General features: G+C 39.2%; 1 protein-coding gene across 1 annotated transcript in view; it reads left to right on the top strand.

Moving 5' to 3' along the window:
• Epha6 (EPH receptor A6) overlaps nt 1-21943 on the top strand; it is an 893674-nt gene extending 871731 nt beyond the window's left edge. The window contains exons 16-18 of the mRNA XM_032900334.1: nt 7461-7654; nt 19257-19406; nt 20786-21943. Of these exons, the coding sequence (XP_032756225.1) occupies nt 7461-7654; nt 19257-19406; nt 20786-20900 (459 nt within the window). The 3' untranslated portion in view covers nt 20901-21943. The remainder of the gene's footprint in view (nt 1-7460; nt 7655-19256; nt 19407-20785) is intronic.
• The last annotated feature ends 616 nt before the right edge of the window (nt 21944-22559 follow it).

Genomic DNA, 22559 nt, shown 5'->3' with positions numbered 1-22559 from the left:
AAGGCTGCTATGAACCTAGTGGAGCATGTGTCTTTGTTATATGTTGGGGGAATCTTTTGAGTATATGCCCAAGAGAAGTATAGCTGGGTCCTCAGGTAGTTCAATGTCCAATTTTCTAAGGAACCTCCAGACTGATTTCAAGAATGGTTGTACCAGTCTGTGCCTCCAATCTTCTTCAGAGTTAGGCAAGCAGTTCTAAAAGCAAAAACTAATATTGTTCACCTGCTAAAACTGTTTTCTTCTATGTTGAAAGTCTGAATTTGGGTTGGAGAGATGGCTCTGCAGTTAAGAGCACTGGTTGCTCTTCTAGAAGTCCTGAGTTCAATTCACAGCAACCACATGGTGGCTCAGAACCATCTGTAATGGGGTCCAATGCCCTCTTCTGGTGTGTCAGAAGACAGTGACAATGTACTTATATATAAAATAAATAAATCATTTTTTAAAAAAAGTCCGAATTTGTATGCATAAGTGCTTAATGTAGCCCTATTCACAGTAGCTAAGTTTTGGAACCAATGCAGTTATGTCAGTTAACAGATAAATAGATACAGAAACAATGGCATTTCTTTCAACCGTAAAGAAGAAAGTTATGTCCATTTCAGGAAAATAGATATAAGTGGAGATAATTATTTTAATCACTTCTTTGAAGTCAGTCTCAGAAATTCAGATAGTCCTGTTTTCTCATATTTGTGGATCCCAGACTTTAAATAGATATGTAAGTTCAGGTATGCAAGAATGACTTGAAAATAAAAGTAAAAGTGTAGGGGAGAACACAAATTGCTAAGGAGAATGAGGGCAGCAACTACTAAGGGTAGGAAGTATGGGAATGATACACTTAAAGCCCAGTAAATACATTTACATGCAGTTGTCTTCATACAACATGGTCCCCTGTACAGTGAATATATATCAACTAAAATATCATCATTCATTGAAAATTAAAATCTAAGTTTATAATATACAGATGTACTAATGATATAAGATCTAAATGTTTTATCTCTTATTTAGCTTCATATTTTTTCCATCTACACAAATCCACTTCCAGTAGCACCTCTTTCAAGCCCCTACTTGCCTTTGCAAAGGTCTGCATACCATTGAATATTCCCCTCCCCTCGCTGGGGCCTACTGTGGGCTACCTCAGACCCTGTTTTAGATAATACTTGCCATATTCACAGGCTTTTGTCTCCTTCACTAGATTATAAACTCCAGATTCACAGATATGTATCATGCTGTATTACCTTTTATACTAGAATGGCCAACAGTACATTTTAAGTGATCACTATGTTTGTTTCTGTTTGGGGTGAAAATTATTAAATATCCACTAAAAATATACTTTCATGAATCCACCAGTTTCAGGCAATTCTTGAAATTAGGGGTTTTATACGTATGAGTAACTTTAGACAAGTCTGGCCTTCCTCTGATTGGGTGTCTTAGCTATAAAATGACACTAAGAATTGTTGCTACTCCACAGGTTTGTTTCAAAGATTAAAATAATAAACATATATCATTGGTAACTAGAATCTTGGAAATGGGACCCAAAAGCTCTCTATAATTAGCTGGGTGTTTTTCAATCCTCACTACTGTTATCGGGTTATTGCTCTACAAGATACGTTCCTGTTGAGTTTGACACCGGGCTTGAGTCAAGGTTTCAAATTAATTTAATAAGATGATATGTTAAAGCACTGAGGAAACTGAGAAACTAAGAACTCTGTAAAAGACAGAGAGATGCATAAGGAGGAAATTGGTTGGTCTCTTGATCTTCCCACTACTCCACAGACAGCCTTGCAGGCCACCAACATTCTGCTGGACTCGGTAAGGCAAGTGTTCCACACAGCAATGCTACCTTCTTGCCACTCCCTGCCCTTAGAATAAAGGCATCAACATTGAGGGAGTTCACTGCCTGGTAGAGGCCAAGTGGTCTGGATTTGTGGTGTTTACTGTTTCCATGAAGTGTCTAGAAAAGCTGTGGAAAATAGAAATCCCTCTGGGGCTAAGAAGACAATGTTAGCAAAGGTTGAGGAGTGTAATAAAGTTCTTTCTTCAGGAAGAGCAAGTCTCCTGTCACTGGACTGGTCTAAGCAATCAATAAGATTCTAGATACTGTCCCTTGATAACATATTTTTAAAGTTAATGTGTTCTCTAGGTCTTCAAATGCTATCATGCTGTCCCCTGAGTCTATAGGAAGTAGCTGTTTCAAATTTAACAAAAGTACGCTCCTCTATCAAGACAAGTCAAAAAATTATTTTAGCAATGTCTGCTTAGATCATTAGCATTTACTAATAAGTGAGGCACTGGGCTCAATGACGAGAATCAAAAATCCAGAGATGCAGCTCCTGCGTTCCTATATACATAGCCTGAGAAAAAGGAACAGGAAAAGGAATACAATAAAGTGATAGATACAATGATAGAGAGGTGATCAAAGATGCAAAAGTACTCATGAATGATGTCTCACTGAAGCACTGCATTCTACAAACTACAAAGTACTGTGTGTGAGCGAGTGTGTGTGTGTGTGTGTGTGTGTATGTGTGTTATTTACTGAAAATACTAAGTTCAGGGCCCAAATGAAAACACAGAAGTCTCACAGCTGAGGAATGCCGAATGGCTGAGAAACACCTAAAGAAATGTTCAACATCTTTAGTCATCAGGAAATGCAAATCAAAACAACCCTGAGATTTCACCTCACACCAGTGAGAATGGCTAAGATCAAAACTCAGGTGACAGCAAATGCTGGCGAGGATGCGGAGAAAGAGGAACACTCCTCCATTGTTGGTGGGGTTGCAGACTGGTACAACCATTCTGGAAATCAGTCTGGAGGTTTCTCAGAAAATTGGACATTGAACTGCCTGAGGATCCAGCTATACCTCTCTTGGGCATATACCCAAAAGATGCCCCAACATATAAAAAAGACACGTGCTCCACTATGTTCATCGCAGCCTTATTTATAATAGCCAGAAGCTGGAAAGAACCCAGATGCCCTTCAACAGAGGAATGGATACAGAAAATGTGGTACATCTACACAATGGAATATTACTCAGCTATCAAAAACAACGACTTTATGAAATTCAGAGGCAAATGGTTGGAACTGGAAAATATCATTCTGAGTGAGCTAACCCAATCACAGAAAGACATACATGGTATGCACTCACTGATAAGTGGCTATTAGCCCAAATGCTTGAATTACCCTAGTGGCCTAGAACAAATGAAACTCAAGACGGATGATCAAAATGTGAAGGCTTCACTCCTTCTTTAAAAGGGGAACAAGAATACCCTTGGAAGGGAATAGAGAGGCAAAGATTAAAACAGAGACTGAAGGAACACCCATTCAGAGCCTGCCCCACATGTGGCCCATACATATAGAGCCACCCAATTAGACAAGATGGATGAAGCAAAGAAGTGCAGACCGACAGGAGCCGGATGTAGATCGAACCTGAGAGACACAGCCAGAATACAGCAAATACAGAGGCGAATGCCAGCAGCAAACCACTGAACTGAGAACGGGACCCCGTTGAAGGAATCAGAGAAAGAACTGAAGAGCTTGAAGGGGCTTGAGACCCCATATGTACAACAATGCCAAGCAACCAGAGCTTCCAGGGACTAAGCCACTACCTAAAGACTATACATGGACTGACCCTGGACTCTGACCTCATAGGGTAGCAATGAATATCCTAGTAAGAGCACCAGTGGAAGGAGAAGCCCTGGGTCCTGCTAAGACTGAACCCCCAGTGAACTAGACTGTCGGGGGAGGGCGGCAATGGGGGAGGGTGGGGAGGGAACACCCATAAGGAAGGGGGGGAGGGAAGGGGATGTTTGCCAAATGTACATAAGAAATACTCAAGTTAATAAAAAAAAAATACAAAAAAAAAAAAAAAGAATCCCCTATATCAGTATGAGTTACAGTCACCATCCATGCAGTGCAGCGATCCCTGGTTCATTGCCCTGAGCTCTGACTCTTTGTACCACTTGACCAATACCTTTCCAGTCCGCTCACCCTCCGCTAATTACTGTTTTCCTATGTGCTTCTGAGTTTGATCGTTTCTCTTTTTAAATCATCTTTTCTTTTTCTGAAACAATGGGCTTTCCTTCCCAATCCCATGCAAGCATCAGACTCATGGCAATCTCCCTGCATCCATCTCACGAGTGAAAGTGCTGGAGTTAAAATTTGAATTATGAGCTGGAGAGATGGCTCAGCGGTTAAGAGCACTAACTGTTCTTTCAGAGGACCTGAGTTCAATTCCCAGCAACCACATGGTGGCTCACAGCCATCTGTAATGGGATCCAATGCCTTCTTCTGGTGTGTCTGAAGATAGTAACAGTTTACTCATATACATAAAATAAATAAATAAATCTTAAAAAAAAAAAAAAAAGAAAACACAGAAGTCAAATGAGCATGTATAATGACAAAAGATAACATGGTATAAAATCGGAGAAGAGAACAATCTATCATGAAAATTGAAGCCAGTGTCTGAGGAACGGCAAAGGACATCTGAAAGTCACAGGGAGTTCAGGACAGCTCCTAATTCTGCCACACAGTAGCTATGTGAATCTAGACAAGTCTCCTTACGTCTCCCAGCCTAATTTTTATGACGTAAAAAGTAGCAGTAATAGTAACGGCCAGCCTGAGTAATTTTAAGTGGTAAACAAAAGAAAAAGGTACAAGGACCAAGCACATAGAAAATGTTCTGTAAAGGCCACTGTTCCTCCTAACATGGCTTCACCTCTCAGTTTTATTCTATGCACTTGCAGTCATATAACCTCCAAATTGGCTGTCACATTCCCAGGGCACAGATGTTCTCTAAGGCCATTCTGTCCTACTTTTTATAATTACTTCCATAAGCTATTCACAGTAGTTGTGATTGATTTCAAGCATTTTTTATCCATTTGTGTTTTACTAAAACATGTAACAATATGACTTAAACCCAAGCCTACTTAATACCAAAAACAGTCCAAAAAATGAGAAAAATGATATTCAATAATGTAATATAAAATGGAGAGTAAAACATTAATATCCTTGCGGATGGACGTATTCTGGGACTGAGAGAAAGATCCTTGAGAGTAGTGACTGCTACTCAAGCGTATGAACCTGAGTATGCATCCCCAGCACTCACGTGTGAAACTCATATATGTCATATATGAAGCTCATATATGTATCATATACACTGGTGTGTATATGACCACATACCCATAACCCCAGCACTGGGATGGAAGAGAAACACATGGATCCCAGGGGCTTGGTAGCAGTCTGGTCTGGCTAAAACCTCATGCTCCAGATTCAGTGAAATTCTCAAAATCAGAAGGTGGACAATGATAGAAGATACCTAAAGTCAATCTAGACTTCCTCATGACCAAACACAGGAAATCACCCCCCACACATACACACAACACACACATACACACACACAACACACACATACATACACATACAACACACACACAACACACAACACACACATACACACACAACACACACATACAACACACACACAACACACAACACACACATACACATACAACACACACACAACACACATACACAAACACACACACATACACAACACACAACACACACACATACACACAGAACACACACAGAACACACAACACACACATACAACACACACAGACACACATACAACACATACACACACAACGCACACACATACACACAGGCACACACAACATATACAACACACATGCACACACACGCGCACGGAGAATTATGGCCATCAAAAATACAGATCTGATCATAAGAAATTCTCTAATACTGAAAAAGTTAGGACTTAGCAATTAAGAGATTCTGAGGAAATACTAATGCTTCTTTTTTACAACCTGTCTCTGACATAAATTCAGAATATTTTGTAGTCATGTCAAATGATGTCAGTTTAAGAAGAAATTAAAATGAGATGTCAGTGTTTAAAAAAAACATTAAAAAAAAGCATGTAGATGGTTCTGCAACAGAATTCTTAAGATGGCGATGTTAACCATAGACAATTTATATTTTGATTGTTGGTGTGTGTGTGTGTTGTGGGGGTGATTTGAGTGTTGTCTGTCTTTAAATATGTTTGATCCTCAGTATCCCTACTTTTAAATTGGTTTAAAAAAAACTTCCCCATAAATGATATAAGAACAAAGGTTTAAGTGACTACCTTTGATCTTCTCTTCAAAAGCTAACTTATATGAATTCAGAATCGATTTTACTCCACATTTAGAAAATTCATCTTAGGAGGGGCTGGCAGGTGACACATTAAAGAAGCAAAACATTTCCTCGTTATTCTTTTTCCCCTTCCGCTTCTTCTAGGGGGGTGCTCCCCCACCCATCCACCTACCCTTTTTACTCTTAACTCTTACGCAGATTCCTTTTTCTGGAGTGGGCGTTTAAATTTAAATTAAGCGAATTAAAATTAACCCAGAACAAATCGTCAATCCCTCAGTCCTGTGAGCTACACCAGTGCCCATACATCAGTAGTCACCACCATGTCCTACAGAGAGAGCCTCTCTCTCGACACCTGTTATACTCACCATTGTAGCTTTTTCTGTTTTGAACCTTAGGACCTCTGGGGAAACAACTGTGCTATCAGGTCAGAGTCTGACTAAGGGAAAACCCAAAGTCAACAAGGAGGAAAGGAATATGCTACAATGGGAGAACAGCGGGTTTAGAAAATACACTGACCTTATAAAAAGGATGAAAAAGGATTCAAGAGGCATACCTGTTTGTGCTAAAAGTATCTATATCATGCTTCCTTTATGCCATTGAGATCAGGGTTTAAGATAGTTGGGCAAGGGCTAGAGAGATGGTTCAGCGGTTAAGAGCACTGGCTGCTCTTCCAGAGGTTCTGAGTTCAAGTCCCAGTAACCACATGTAACTCACAAGCATCTTCGATGGGATCTGGTACCCTCTTCTGGTGTGCATGAGGACAGTGGGCTCATATACATAAAATAAGTAAGTCTTAAAGAAAAATAGTTGAGCAAAGTTACACAGAAGCTGTTTCTTTTCTTTTATTGAATATTTTATTTATTTATATTTCAAATGTTATCCGCTTTCCTGGTTTCCCCTTCTGCAAAAATCCCCCTCATCCCTACTCCTCCTGCTTCTATGAGGGTGCTCCCCCACTCACCCACCTTACGCTGGGGCATTGAGCCTTCACAGGACCCAGAGCCTCTCCTCCCATTGATGCCAGATAAGGCTATCCAGCTGTTTTTTAAGACAGTGGTAAAACTTAACTATGTGCTCACCAGCAGTGCATGCTTAAAGCATATTTTCTGCCCAGAAGGGACAGCTGTACTATTGAATTAACAGCAATTCCCTCTTCAGAACTTGGATATATACCTTTGCCTGGGCCCTGTGTATTCATCTTAAGTAGTGTTCACTCTTATCAGTATTTTGGTTTGTCCTGCTTGGGTATGAAGATGCTGCACACACCTCGCTGTCACCAAAGGTAAGAGAGTGACCTGCGTCTGTTTGCATTTAGGTTATTTTATCCATTGAAGAAGGTTACCGACTTCCTGCTCCGATGGGCTGCCCACCGTCGCTGCACCAGCTGATGCTCCACTGCTGGCAGAAGGAGAGAAACCACAGGCCAAAATTCACTGACATCGTCAGCTTCCTGGACAAACTGATTCGCAACCCCAGCGCCCTTCACACGCTGGTGGAGGACATCCTCGTGTAAGATGCATAATGTTGGTACTTTCTCCCCTGACAGTCAAAATCGTTCAGGCTGCAGGCAAGAGGAACAGATAGGGGGAATGAGCTTGCCTTAGTAGCTGTCCAATTATCAATCCTCTATAACCCTTATCATGTTCATTAGCTGATCAGATAATTATTAACGTGAAAGAAAATACGGTTTTATTAGAGAAAAAATCCCTTCCTTTCTATTTCTATTTATATTTTATCTGTCTGTATTACTTTATTTACATTTCTCTTATGTAGATATTTGGTACAACATATATATATATATATACACATATGCACACATATATATGTATATATATATCAAAGATATATATCAAAAAATAGATATCAAAGATACAAACACACATGCACGCATACATGTCTTTCTTTCCTGATCCTTCTCTATCTTTATAAGTAGAATTTGTGTGCATGTGTGTGTCCTCTCCAATTTTCTTTCCATTCTATGTCCCATCCCTCTATTTGAAATGGCAAGCAAGACGAGGTGATTTGTGGATCGCCAAAAGGGAGGATGCTCCCTGCTGCTCCCATCACACGCAGCTGCTGTTACTTTCCTCTTCCAAAATCAGAATAAGACAGGTGATGAGAAAATGAAGGCACTCATCCAGCATGTTATAACCTTCAGTACAACTAAGAAAGCCCACTCTCTCCTCTCTGAAGAACAATGAGAAGGAGGAGGAGAGGGAGCAAAATAGTCCTCATCTTGGTCTGAAATATTGCACCTGGAATATCATCTATATCCTCCTTTAGGCTGGATTATAAACAACCAAAGCACACTTCCTGAATTACTAGTCAGCTACAGGATATACCAACACTCAACTGGGAGAGCGGGGGTCACAGGTTGGAGCCAGTACGGGGTTTCAGTAACAATTAGAGTAGGCTATTGCAAGAGCTAGTTGAAACAGGCCCCTTTTCACAGCCGAGCATGTAAGAGTTCACCTCTAAATCACTAATTGGCAGCCTCAGCAAAGTGAAGCCAAGCATGAAATAGCTAGTGATTCAGGTGTTGCTGCAGCCCGTCTCCTCTGAGCAGCCCAGCATAGGAAACCGTAAGGAAGAAGGCACAGGAAGCAGAAGCACTTTGAACTTCACCATTAAGGCACTGGTCAGCCACTGAAGGATGTTTAAGCAAGAGAATGAAATAATTACAGCTGTGCTTCTGGAAGACCACTAAGTTTAGACTATGTACAAAACAAGGAGCAAGATGGGAAACAGGGCCATGTGTGTCTTTTTAGAAAACCAAGCTATGAAAGTTCAAGGCCTAAATTATAAAATGAGAGTAAAGTTGAGATCTGGAGAAGAGAGAATGAATTTATTGTTAGGCAACATAATGCCTCATGGTTTCCTGAATAAATATTGAAGGAAAAGAAAAAAGTAGGTATTTGTCAGATAGGTAGATAGATAGATAGACAGACAGACAGACAGACAGATAGATATAGATATAGGTATAGATATAGATATAGATATATTGCATAAACAATAGGTGCTTTCTTGCTAAGAGGAACAAGTCTTGGGGCAGAAATGAGAATGCTGGAGCATTCAGCATCAGAGATACCTGTATCACAATATAGGAGAGTGAACACATACATATAGGTTGAATTTGAGGTAAAAACAAAACTGGGCTTTTGGACTAGAGAGAGGGCTCAGAAATTAAGAGTGTATATACTATCCTTGAGGCAGTTTCCAGTCCTTACACAGAGCAGCTCATGAGTTCCTATGACTTGAGCTGCAGGATATTCAACCCCTTCTGGCCTTCCTGGGTGTCTACAAGCATGTGCACATACCTACACATAGACACTCGTGCACATACATAATTATTATTTTTCAAATAGCTAGCCTAGATGTATATACTTGAAATTGACCAGCATATAGATTAAAACTGAAGGCATCAGCCCAGTTAAGATGACCTATGGCGAATATAAGGAATGTAAATAAACAGAGGAAGAGAAGGTAGCTATAGAGAATGCCAAGACTTGAGACATGATCCCAGGGCTGGAGAGATGGCTCAGCAGTTAGGAGCACTGACTGCTCTTCCAGAGGTCCTGAGTTCAAATCCCAGCAACCACATGGTGGCTCACAACCATCTGTAATGGGATCTAATGTCCTCTTCTGGTGTGTCTGAAGACAGCTACAATGTACTTGTATATAATAAATAAAATAAATCTTAAAAAATTAAAAAGACAGGATCCCAAAATACAATAAGCAAACAAGATTGAAAAGGAAGAGCAATGCAGACTGGGAATGCAGGAAACCAGGATGGAGCCACATTATGAAACCTAAACAAGAAGACTGTTTCAAGGGACGTGAGGCCCAAACCTTCACAGGGCTTCAGTAAACACGAAGTGGAGTATGTCGGCAGAATTTAGCAGTGAGGCACACAGGTCCATAAGCAGCCTCAACAAGGACAGGTTTTTATAAAATTTATAAGACAATACCAAGGGAATACAGAGACAAAATAAAGATCAATCCATAGTAATAACGTTTTATTTCCAGAAACCTGTCTCCTACACGCAAGGTAGGTAGAGAGATTGTTTCTTGATGTTTGGCTTTCATACTCTCTTGAAAATACACCGTGCTGTACTACTGAGAGACCATCATAATGAAAACACGCTACAGTGTGAGTCTCCCTTCATGGAAGAGGGCGTCACCTCACGCCTCTAAACCCAACTCACTTCCTCTCAGCTTCTTGTTGTGACGCAAGATTAAGAGACTTCATGGTGGCCACAACAAAGCTGCCTGACTGAAGAGTCTACCGTCATCGTTTTCAACAGACAAATAGAGCAGTTCTTTGACTGCATGTTGAGACTGTAAATCGTCATCCTACTTGTAAAATACTCAGGAAGAATCTCAAATCAGAAAACGACCAAAAATAAATAAATAAAATGGAGAAAGGATAAATGGTCGAAGCAGATGCATGGTCCTCACCGAGAGCCAGAGGTCCGTGATGAAATGGTTGCCATGCTCTGAAGACCCCTGCCACACGCAGGCTAGGAATTGCATCCTTCAAATGAAGTTGTCAGCTTGGTTCAGTTCCAAAATCTAATCTGTCTGGAACAAATAGTAATTTTCGTGAGTGATTTTTTTCTATCCTTGTTCATGGCATAGATGCACGGACTTTTTGTTTTCATATATTTTTGTTTGAGAAACAAAATGAACCAGTGTTCCCGAGGTACTGTGTCTGCAACTTACCATTATTCTAATCATCACAGGGTTTATAAAACACAGGATGGCTTTGCCTTGTCTTCCCCTGGCTGCATATCCCTCATGCCATCCACAGTCTGTTCCCAACTCCTGAGAACTGAGGCACTTTATTGTGAAGAAAAACCCTGGTTGGTTCTGTGTTTATAAAATGAAGACGAGCACCTCCACATGGAAAGCCTGTCCATCTCCCGCATTCCAGAATGCACGCCTGTCCCAGACTAATGTTGGATTAAGAAAAAGTGACCGTCAGTCTTGCTACTGAATGCCTCTCAACCATGTCAGCTGTGAAGACAGTTCAATGCATAAGAGTGCTCTGCTCTGCAAACATGAGCATCTATCTGAATTTGAATACCTAGCACCCACATTAAAAATAAATAAAAAACAAACAATAAGACAGTATGGCTCTGGGTGCCTATAGCCCCTGCAGCAGGGATAATGATTGTAGAAGTTAAAGAATTTGCTGGCCAGGCAGCCAAACCAAAACAGCAAGATTCCAATTCAGTGAGAAATCCTGTCTCCAGGTAATAGAGCAGAAAATAATAGATTTGGTGTCCTATTCTGGCTTCTGAATTACAACACTTATGTGCATGCAACACATGAGTACACACACGTGCACATGCTCACACATGCAAACATGCTAAAAAGTCTGAGCGCATGATGCACAGCCACTGGTCATTAGACTCTCCTTTTCTTCAGTGTCCCCAGACTACGCGTTTCTCCCATTTCTACACCAACACAGACATCGTTCTTTCATCGACTACATCCCGATGGTTTTTATTCCACTATAATTGCCTTTTTCTCAAAACTTCACCTGAGAAATTTTTGCTCTTTTGTTTGACAAGAGTGATAAGTGGAGGGAAAATTAAGATGACTAAAGATAATGAGAAAGGCTATGGAATCCATAGTATAATAGCTTTATGCTAGAAAATTAGGAATTTCATAAACCCCATTGCCAACAACTGACAGTCTATAGGAAAGCTATTGGTCCAAGGCTTTCGGGATTGGGAAGAGCGGTTCTTACTCTTGTCCTCTGCTGACATTTCTCTGCCTGGTGCTTCTCATAGACATATTCACACTTCGTTAAAGCTCCAAATACACTATTTGAAAAAGTATAAGGACATATATGAGATCATGGTGATTTATATAAGAATGTCCTTAAATCCAAATAACTACTAAATAGATTTTCAAAATCACCATCTTGATGAAGGCAGGCAACTGTCCATACATGCAATATCAATGTGCTCTCATTAGTGACATTAGTCATTTCCTGTCGAAGAGTTATTTGTGGTTGTCACATGGGACAAATCCCCTGGGAGAACGGGACCAGCTTGAGATCAAGGTTATGTGTAGAAGAACATTTCAGGCAATGCCTGGCTCTTCTCTGTTCCTTTCCCCTATTTGTCCTCTTTGCCACAACTCTCAGGATCAACCTTGTAGTCCCCAATTCCACATAGGTATAATCCTACAGAGTCCCGGGGTGTATCTGGCTACCTGAAGTTTAATAGTATGTTACCTGATTACTGCCCTGTGTCCTTTCACTCTCTACCTTCCCTGCCCTACCCCGTCTTCCTGCACATTCATTAGCTACCCTGCCCAATGCTCCAGGCTCTGATATCTCCTAGGCATACTAGGTTGCAGCCAGCTAGACGCTCTTTTTGGCAGAACTGCAATGCAATAGTGAAATAACATTGCTAAGGCTTGGTGTATATAGGTCACTGGTACAGCACCTACATAAGCAAGCCCCTAGCTTTCAATGCCTAGTATTGGGAAAAGAAAAATGAGGAAAGGAGAAAGGGTGGGTTGTTGGGAGAACATTTCCAATTCTGTTCCAGGCCCTCTGCAAACAATTTTTCACAATTTTGTGCTTTTAAACATTAGTTCAAAGGTGGTATCTTGGAATAGCAGCACTTGCTCAGATGGACGGCACTGGTCTGTAATACTCGGTGGGATCATCAGTCATGTTCTGCCTCAGCCAAGGCACATCATAAATATTCTCACTGTGGACTGCCTATGGCTAGGGATCTTGCAAACTTGTGGTGCTTAAGAACTTTAACTACTCTCTTCCTCAGTACACGTAAGAGTATGGTTGAATTTTCAAGCACTTGGTTTCCAGTGAATGAGAAATGTAGGGAAAACAGTCAGACCAGCTCTGCAATGCTTCTGCTTCGGAAAATGAGAACCCTAATTGCTATCATCTTGCATTCCGATAACGATTTTCAACGATGTAACATACAGTTTTTCATCCACTTTCAAAAGATTTTTGACAAGACGACCCAAGCAATATACTGTCGACATCTACAAAATTGTTTACATCTATATATAAGTCATTGTGAAGTGTTTTATTTTGATTTTTGTTGCTTGTACTTTGTTGATGTTTATCGTACAGAAATAAGTGTCTGGCCAAACCTGTGCAAACACTGCACAGGAATCACCTTTGTGGAAGGGAGCTGAGATAGGAAGTATCGGTCAGCAGCCGCGAGAGTCCTTCCTGCCTATCAGAGGATCTAAACTGAATGAGCTACTGGCGCAAGACGATGATAACACTGCCTATCGCTGGGCTATAAACAATCATGACCAGTCTGCTTGTTGAAACTATACTGTGTGCTGATCATTGTACCCACCGGGTACTATCATTACTTGCTGTTCCTGTGTCTCAGACAAGGAAAGGGAGACTCCAGGAGGCCATTTGTCAAAAGAACACAAGAAGTTAACATGAGATTAGTAACAAAGTCCACCAACTCCAAAGTCCATAGTCACTTAGACGGTGCAGAATTGGATAACGTAAAATCTCCAGATGTTTCTCAGCTCTGCACTGTTCCGAGCCTATGAGTATACTAAAGGAAGGTACATTTTTATTTTTCCGGTTACATTTTTCTTTGGGCTGAATAAGACTTCATAGGTGAAGTTTATTAAAAGCTCCTTAAAGTATTTTGGCTGTAGCACAGCTCGTCACTTCATTTTTTTTTTTTACCAAGTAAATACAAAGATGTAGAGCCCATGCCCTCCCACATAGAGATAAAAAACATTCTCTTATACTCCCAAAGCATCCTCCAGCTATTTGCAGCCACTTAAAGAACACTAGTTGAGAAAAGGTCTATAACTACAATAATGTAGAGAGATGAAGACATAAGGAAGGAACATAGTTCCAGAATTACATCCTCGGGGTTTTCTGTAGATTGGGTTTTCTGGTGCTGCACACACATGTTTTTCCTTTCTCCTTGCAATGGCAGGCATTGCTAATGGGCAGGACTTTTTCATGCTCCTCAAATCCTGCTGTTGTTGTGTGGTGCAGGAGATCAATGCCACGAAGATAGGATAACGGCCGCCTTCCGTGCATTACCACTACATGGGATATCATGTTCTTTTTCACTTGAGTATTTCCCCAAAAGCAGGAATCTTTCTTTGAGGTCCAGTGACTTATTATTCTCTCTTTAGGAACCATGTGCTGGGTATTCCACTCAGAATTGCGAGAGATTATTTTAAAAGCATTATTCCTGCCATGAATTTATCTCTTCATGTGTTCATAGTCAAAATTTTGAATATTCCTCTAATGTTTACCAGTTATCAATCTTTTTATGCCTATTAAATAGTCTGAACAATTAAAAGAAGAATTACAAATATAAAATCTAAAAAATTAATGATCACACTAACCTAATAAAAATCCATGATCACTGTGCAAATACTATTCATTCTTTACTCATAGGCATTAAGTAGAGGCAGGATACATTACATGTTTCTAAGCATTCGATACTTTAGAACACTTTGAACCAAATCATGCTTTGATTTCTAGTCTCAAAATTATCTCATCAATTAGTGGCCAAGTTAAATAATAGGCATTATTGAAAAGAATGCAATGGAAAATCTTGAATAATTGAAAAACTGAAGAGTAAAATTTTCTTTCAATGATTGGATAGGTAGTGTTTATATCTTCAAATGTTGGTAGAGGAGTTAACCAGGTATAGACAAGAACGGCCCCAGAGTCAGGAGGACTTCATGTGAAGATGGTAATAGACCGGAGTGCTGCGAGTACAGATGTGAGTTGCTACTTCCAGTGTACAACACGCTATGTGAGCTTCTGGCTCTGTTATGAAGATGTTTCACGAGAGCGACTCCACTAATCACCGAAGACCAGTGATTTCTACAATCTCAGCTGAAAAATAGACTGCATTTATCACTGTACAGGTTTGATAAGAAAGGGCCTTTGTTGTTTATTAGGCAGTGTTCTAGAAAATTCATGTGAGGATAGAAGTGCCCAACTCTGAAAGCCAGAATATAGCAGCATTTTTCAACTTCAGTATAAGATAAAGTGAAATAAAAGTTCCCACACAGCAGCCATGAACAATGGAGAACCCCTGACCTTCCTAAATCAAATGCCAGCCCAGCTGCAGAAAAGGGCTGGGAGGAAACTGGGTTACTAACTGTGTGGGTGCAAGAAAAGAAATTGTGACATTACAAGAATTTGGGAGCAAATGTAAATGCTTTTCAATGAGGAGTTAGGCTATTATATCAGTCACTTAAAGAGTGTTTGTGTTTCCATTATCTTTCTATATTAATGACATCAAATTAATGAATCACATTTCTATTCACCAGTTGCATTAAAGTGTGAAACCTTAAGAGCTACTCCAATGTCATCTCATATAGAGAATGAGACTTATCCAACTTTACCTGTGCATCAAGAAGAGTGTGGACTAGGTGTCAAGGTGCATGTCTATAATCCCAGAACTCTAGAGTTTGAAGCAAGAGGATCATGAGTTTGAGGCCAGGCTGAGCCATATAGTGAAATTCTATGTGAAACAAAGAAAAGAAAATAAGAAAGGCATAAGAATATGAAAGATATGTCACTTAACAAAATTCTCTAACAAGTAATTGCAGTTATTAGAGCCATATTATTCTAAAATAAGACATTCACCTTTCTAACCTACGGTAACTCATGCTAATAGCCAATAAGGGTTCCCTGATCTTTTGAGAGTGAGTCTATGAACTGCAGCAGTGTTTCCTAAGAAATAGGCTATAGACACTAAGTAATTCAAGAAAGTTGTGCAGAGGCTACTTTGGATTCCCTTGCATATTCACAGTGTAGACTCAACAATTGGAAATTCTCAAGAATGCTGTCATTTAAAAATCTAGGTAGTGTATACATCTGTATTAGTCAGGTGCCGGCAGAGCCTCTCGGAGGACAGCTATACTAAGACAGTCCTGTCAGCAAGCACTTTTTGGTATCAGAAATAGTATCAGGGTTTGGGGTTTGCAGATGGATCTCAAGGTGGGGCAGTCTCTGGATGGCCCTTCCTTCAGTCTCTGCTCCATTTTTTGTTCCTGTGTTTCCTTTAGACGGGAACATTTCTGGGTTAAAATTTTTGAGATGGATGGTTGTCACCATTCCTCAACTGGGGCCCATGCCTACCCCTGGAAGTGGTTGTTCTCTACAGGTTCTCTCCCCTCAGTTGGGTATCACAGCTAATGACGTCCCTGCTGGATCCTAGGAACCCCTTGCTTCCCTGGCATCTGGGACTTTCTGGTGGTTTTCCCCCAGCAGATCCCTACCCCCGTACACTGCTACATATTTCTATTCATTTTCCTGAACCTCTGGACTTCTCTCCTGTCTCTTCCCATACCTGACCCTGACCCCACCCCCACCCCTTTTATCCCTCCTCCTCCTCTCTCCCTCCCAGATCCCCCAAGGGCCTACAACACCAACCAAAGAGTATACATGGATAGGTCTTCAATTTTCACCTTAGACATTAATGCTCACTCCTATCTATATTTTATCAGAAAGGTACCAGAGTTAGACAGTATGTATAAACCCAGATATTCTTCCTTCATAGGTTTAGACAAGCATTTTTGCATATTAGCAGATTCAGTTCCAATTTTCACAATTAAAATATTGATGGCAAAAGCTTGATGAAATATTTAAAATATTGATGTTCAAATTATGTGTCTACAGATATTTTCATTTATTTTAAAATATACTAAGAACAAAATAGGGCTGGAGAGATGGCTCAGTGGTGAAGAGCACTGACTGCTCTTCCAGAGGTTCTGAGTCCAATTCCCAACAACCACATGGTGGATCATATGAGATCTGATGCCCTCCTCTGGTGTGTCTGAAGATAGCTACATTGTACTTATATATAATAAATAAATAAATCTTAAGAAAAAAAGAAAAAATAATTGAAAGTTGGACTTTCAGTGTCTAATAAAACAGTTTAGTCATTTACTTGTGGTAAGAACCTTTTTATTATTTAGTAAATATTGATTTGAATCAAATCATAGATATGTTTTTAAAGATCATTAATGCTTTATGGATAATGTAAGTTTTGTATCTAAGACTGTTTAAATGAAACATTTGTTGTAATGCATCTGTTATTATATAAACACTTTTCCTACCAAGTATTTTTACAAAAATCACAATATTTCCATGTTTCCATGGTGCTACTCTATTTGGTGGGATGAACCTGAAAGCGTAGAACCTCAAAGTGAGACAGACAAGAGTATCACGCAATGGCCAAGACCTCGGGCACCACCTGTTGCTGTAAAATTATAAAAAAAAAATCCCTGTACTATGTTTGTTACTGTGGTGCCCCAAGATATCTGGCAAATATCTTCATCTCAGTCAGCAAAGTGTCTCACCCTCTCTGTTCCATCCCATATCACACTGCCGATGGCTTCTCTCTGAGCCTGGCATCAATCTCTCTACCCATCCAGTTCCCAAGGCAGGCTGCCACCAGGCCAGACACACACATCCCAATTCTGTGGCAGCCTAATGTCTCCAGCCACCACACACTATTCTTGAATTAAATTAAATTGCCACATGAAAGAACATGCAACACAATAACCTCTGATCCAATTGATAAGATATAATTGCCCACCTAAACATACAAAGCCCTGTACACATCCATCCCTTAAGAATATTCATAACAACCTGTAAATGTGCAGAGAGGAATCTTAACATTTGCTTCCATGTTCTCTCAGCTGCTTCTCCTTCCTTGCTCCAGTCTCCTCCTCCTCTCTAAAACTTTTCTCCCCGCATCCTTCCTTCTTGTCCAGTGACAGGCCTCGTTCTATCTTATACCTGCCTTCACCTGCATAATGACATCATCCTACACATCACACAATTTATATTCTGAGGATATTCTGAGGGCTAAGCAAGATCAAAATAAGCAATGTTCACTTGATTTCAAGTTATGTACAGTCACAAGGATCAGGTCACATGAGTTTAGGCTTTTAGAGTCAGGAGGACAACTCATGCTTGGAAATATTATTCTGAATAATAATGGGTAAGATGATGGATAATCCAAAGTAAACCCACTCCTATTACTACAGCTTAGGGGGCCATGAATAAATCCATGTTATGGAGAACAGAGGTCACAAAGACTCTTGTCTTGTTTCCTTGCAGTTTGTTCACAAGCTCTCAGAAATCTTCTAACACAGCTTCAGACATGGATGGAATTCTGGCATTCCCATAGAAAGAAGACTACAATGTTTCACTAGAAAAGCATAAGCGCAAATTCCTGAGTTATTTTACTATGTTTTTAAGATTAATTCCATTATATTCCTGCCAACTTTAGCTAATATGTGTGTATGCTATTTATAAACATATGCATACATGCATTCATTCATATCTTTCCTGGGCGCTCCAAAATAATGCCTTTACATTATTCTTAAACTATAAAAGATTCTCAATTAGAGTGCTTTTGCAGATACTTTAAAACTAAATTGATTGCAATATTACTATTTCAATAACTATCAATACTTTATCCTTGGCTTGTTAGCCTACACTTTATTAATTTTTGCTTTATGTTATGGCTTCATATCTATGTTTTGAGCTAAAGTACTCATACACTATGCTTGGATATTTTTATGCAAGTAAGTTCTGTAATACCAGACATTATTTTTAAATAAGAATATTATTGTTGAATGTTTCAAATACACAATTTGAAGTTGACCAATGAATTCACCTTTAGAAGGAGAAGCATCAGAGTAGGCGTAGGTTATGAAAGAGGACATAGATTGGTAAGAGGTTGGAACTGGTACTCAGGAAAAAGCTGCTATTCTGCAGACAGAGACAGTGGGTAGACTAGGCTCTACCTCTCCAAACAATTTCATGAAAGAAAAAAAAATACTACATAGAGAGAAGAAATGATTTTTCTAAGGGTCTATTAATAATACCCATAGTGGCAAAAGACAGGAAAAGTCAAAAGAAACCACTGATTTGATAAAAAGGACTTGTTCTAAGTACTTGCTCAATAAGGCAGAAAAGTAGAATTCATTTAAATAGCGGGTAAAATATTCGGTTCAACAATATTGTAAAAGGTGTAAATAAAAAATGACTAAGTCTGACTTACCTAGCTTCTAAATGCTGTGTTTCACTTCCCTGTAGAATGCCAGAATCCCCTGGTGATGTTCCTGAATACCCACTGTTTGTCACAGTGGGTGACTGGCTGGATTCTATAAAGATGGGGCAATACAAGAGTAACTTCATGGCAGCGGGTTTTACAACATTTGATCTGATTTCAAGAATGAGCATCGAGTAAGTAATTCTAGACTTATTACTGTAATTAGATATTCTGCTCATGGATTGCAAATTCACACATCCAATCAAGAAGGGCTAGTATGTGACTTCCGCCATTCCTGATTATCATTTTGGTAGAAGCTGGAAGTTACTCTTTCATCCATTATTCCTCTTAAAGAATACATGCAATTCAAATGACTTTTTTTGACATTGTAAATGTTTCAAAAATGCATATTGATCTTATTCACATCATATTATATTAACATAGTGTTTGTTGCCTTGGTAAATTATTGGTCATATATACTAGTAATGCACAATTAATTTATACCATCTTTATTAAATCGATCTACTATTACCATGCTACTTTAGGGTCCTTCTATGTATTATCATGATCAGACATTTTCCATTGTTTCAAAGATCATTCATTACCTACCCCCAATAGAAGATTGTCATGTACGCACAAAACAAGAACAGAGAAAAATGTAACAAATTCCGGTGTACTACCACTAAGTCTGCGAGATAATCCACTCGTAAAACAGTTGAAACCCTGTATATACCCCACTTCTATCACATCTCGTACCCCACCCAAAGTCATCACCATTCTGTATTAAATGTTTATTAGTCTGTGAATAGCTTTCTATATTTCATATAAATTTTAACATTCATACAAAAGGTGATGTATTATTCTTGCTTTTTCCATCCAACCTTTGAGATTCCATTGTGTTAATACCTATAAATCTAGTTCATTAGTTTGGGCTATTCTGTGGGGTTTTCTTATATGTCTCAGTATTTTTAAAACTTTTATTAGTATAAGTACTTCTGCATTGTGCAACTTTTTTTATTGATTTGTTTGTGTACCTCTTAAACATAGAAGTACAATTGCTGTAGGGTTAGAATATATATACAGTGTAGAATATACATGTTTCCACTTTTATTTATTTCTACAAAATCGCTAAATTTTGCTTAATGTCGTTTTTTCAAATTACAAAATGGCTACAAGAATTTAGGTCATGCTCACATTACACCTTTACCTACGCGCTCAGCATTTTCTATGACTGTTGCAGATTTGTATAAGTACTTGAAATATAAATAGCCATATTCTACAGAGATATAAACATTCTCTCTGAATATGATTGTTTTCTTTATATCATTAAATCTGAGATTACAGTATATCTTATGGAACCAGGAAGAAGGAAATATAAAATTATTGGTACTCGTTTACATGACTGCTTAACAATTAACCAACATGGATTTTTTAAAATGTGACAGGGTACATATTTAACATAGCTAAGTATTCATTTTCTTTGACTTGTCTTTATGAACTCTAGATGCTCAAAACCTCTCCCTTCCTCTCTCTGTCCCTCCCTCTCCTTCTCTCCCTCTTCCTGCTCTCTCAGCGATATTAGGCGAATCGGAGTCATACTCATTGGACATCAGAGACGAATAGTCAGCAGCATACAAACTTTACGTTTACATATGATGCACATACAGGAGAAAGGATTTCATGTATGAAAGTACTATACACACCTGTATTTTGTGCCTCAGCATTTCTACAAAGAAAACTATCCCCTCTACGACTCATTCTTCTGATTCTCCAGACGTCCCTTCACATCCCACAGTCTCCCGTTCAGACTATGGCTGCACACCTTGCGTTTCTGCTTTCATCCTGGATTTCAATATCGTGCTACACAGGTCCTCTCTGAATAGCCTGCAAACGAAACTCTGGCCCACTGCAGATTATCACTGCGTAACGATAGATAACTCAGCATGAATGCGTGACTTTGTATAGAAATGTTGGGGAAGTGTTCATGGACTTAACCTAAAGGAATTTGTCCTTACGTGTGGCATCTTCAGAGACGTATGTGGAGTTTGATGACAGATAAGAAGGAAATAGTTGACCATTCTTCCATGTTTTGTGATCAAGTAGCTTCCAACTTCACATACTTCTTTTTCAATAGAGTTACTCAAATCTACAGGTTGTGCTGTTGTTTTATTTTTAATAACTGTTGGTGCCTGATGTTGTTACAATGATTTGCAGAACTAATTAATGATTCCATGTAGTGCAATTGTGTCAGGTGTGAATACAGTATGAAGGGCATTGTTGGGGAGGGAGATGGACAAAAATACTGTGCTTTTAAATCTTCTAAGGCTGGGTTTGTCTATATTTTTTAATTAACTTTATAGGGTTCTACACATTTCATAGTAGGTGATTGTTTAGAGGCTTTTCCCCCCTCTAATTTTTTTACTAACTGTACTGTATTTCTCTAGTATGTTACAAGAATCACCCTTGGAAAGACTGAGAGTGAATCCATTGCTCTAAAAGTTTTCATAGATGGATGCGTGGAGTGAACATATGGCTGTTCCCTTGAATTCATCGTCACAAGTTTGAAAAAAAAAACAGTTATCAAAGCATTGAGAAAATTAATTGTTCACAGGACTTCTTTGAATAGGCCTAACATAGTAGACATAGATTTAATGTGAGATGGTTTCCTTGATTTAAGACAGCTTAAAGCGGCCCGAGATAATAAATGTATTTTGTTGGGTGATGATTGGTATATTTTCCAAATTTTAAAATGCAATGTTTTGTTCACAAAAATAAGTTACATGAACACAGTTTTCCAAATCTTCTAAAAAAAAGATGGGTATCACAAATATTATATAAATAGATCTCACATTTAAGCATATAGAAATGCTTTTAGTGTGTGTGTGTGTGTGTGTGTGTGTGTGTGTGTGTGTGTAAACCTTGGTCTATCATAGAATATAAGAACACATCTGAGGTGTGTTGTCATAATCACCTCTGAAGCTTGCAGCAAAAAAAAGCAAATATATTTTTCCAGTGAATTTCTCAGCTTCTCAAAATAGTGTTCCTTTTGAAATAAATTTAATGATAAAATCATCTGCTCCCCCATGAAACTACAAAACTTACCATTGGGATGAGTGAAGAATAAACCATGTATTGAGGGAGGAAAAATGCAGAGCAGGTTGTCGAAAGATGCAGATTGGGTGAACTTTTATGTGATGTCAGAGAGAAAGATATCCCTCTCCGCATTCCCAAACTCCTACCTAAACCATCCTGAGAGAGGGTAAAGCTATTTCTACTCAACGAACCTCACTTGCCCGCTTAATTCTTGTTTGTAGGATTTTCTTATTGTCCCTTCATACTGGATTCTT

Source organism: Rattus rattus, chromosome 4 (assembly GCF_011064425.1).
Source record: "Rattus rattus isolate New Zealand chromosome 4, Rrattus_CSIRO_v1, whole genome shotgun sequence".
Lineage (NCBI taxonomy): Eukaryota > Metazoa > Chordata > Mammalia > Rodentia > Muridae > Rattus > Rattus rattus.
Note: the sequence above shows the minus strand (reverse complement) of the source record. Positions and strands in the feature narration are given on the sequence as shown.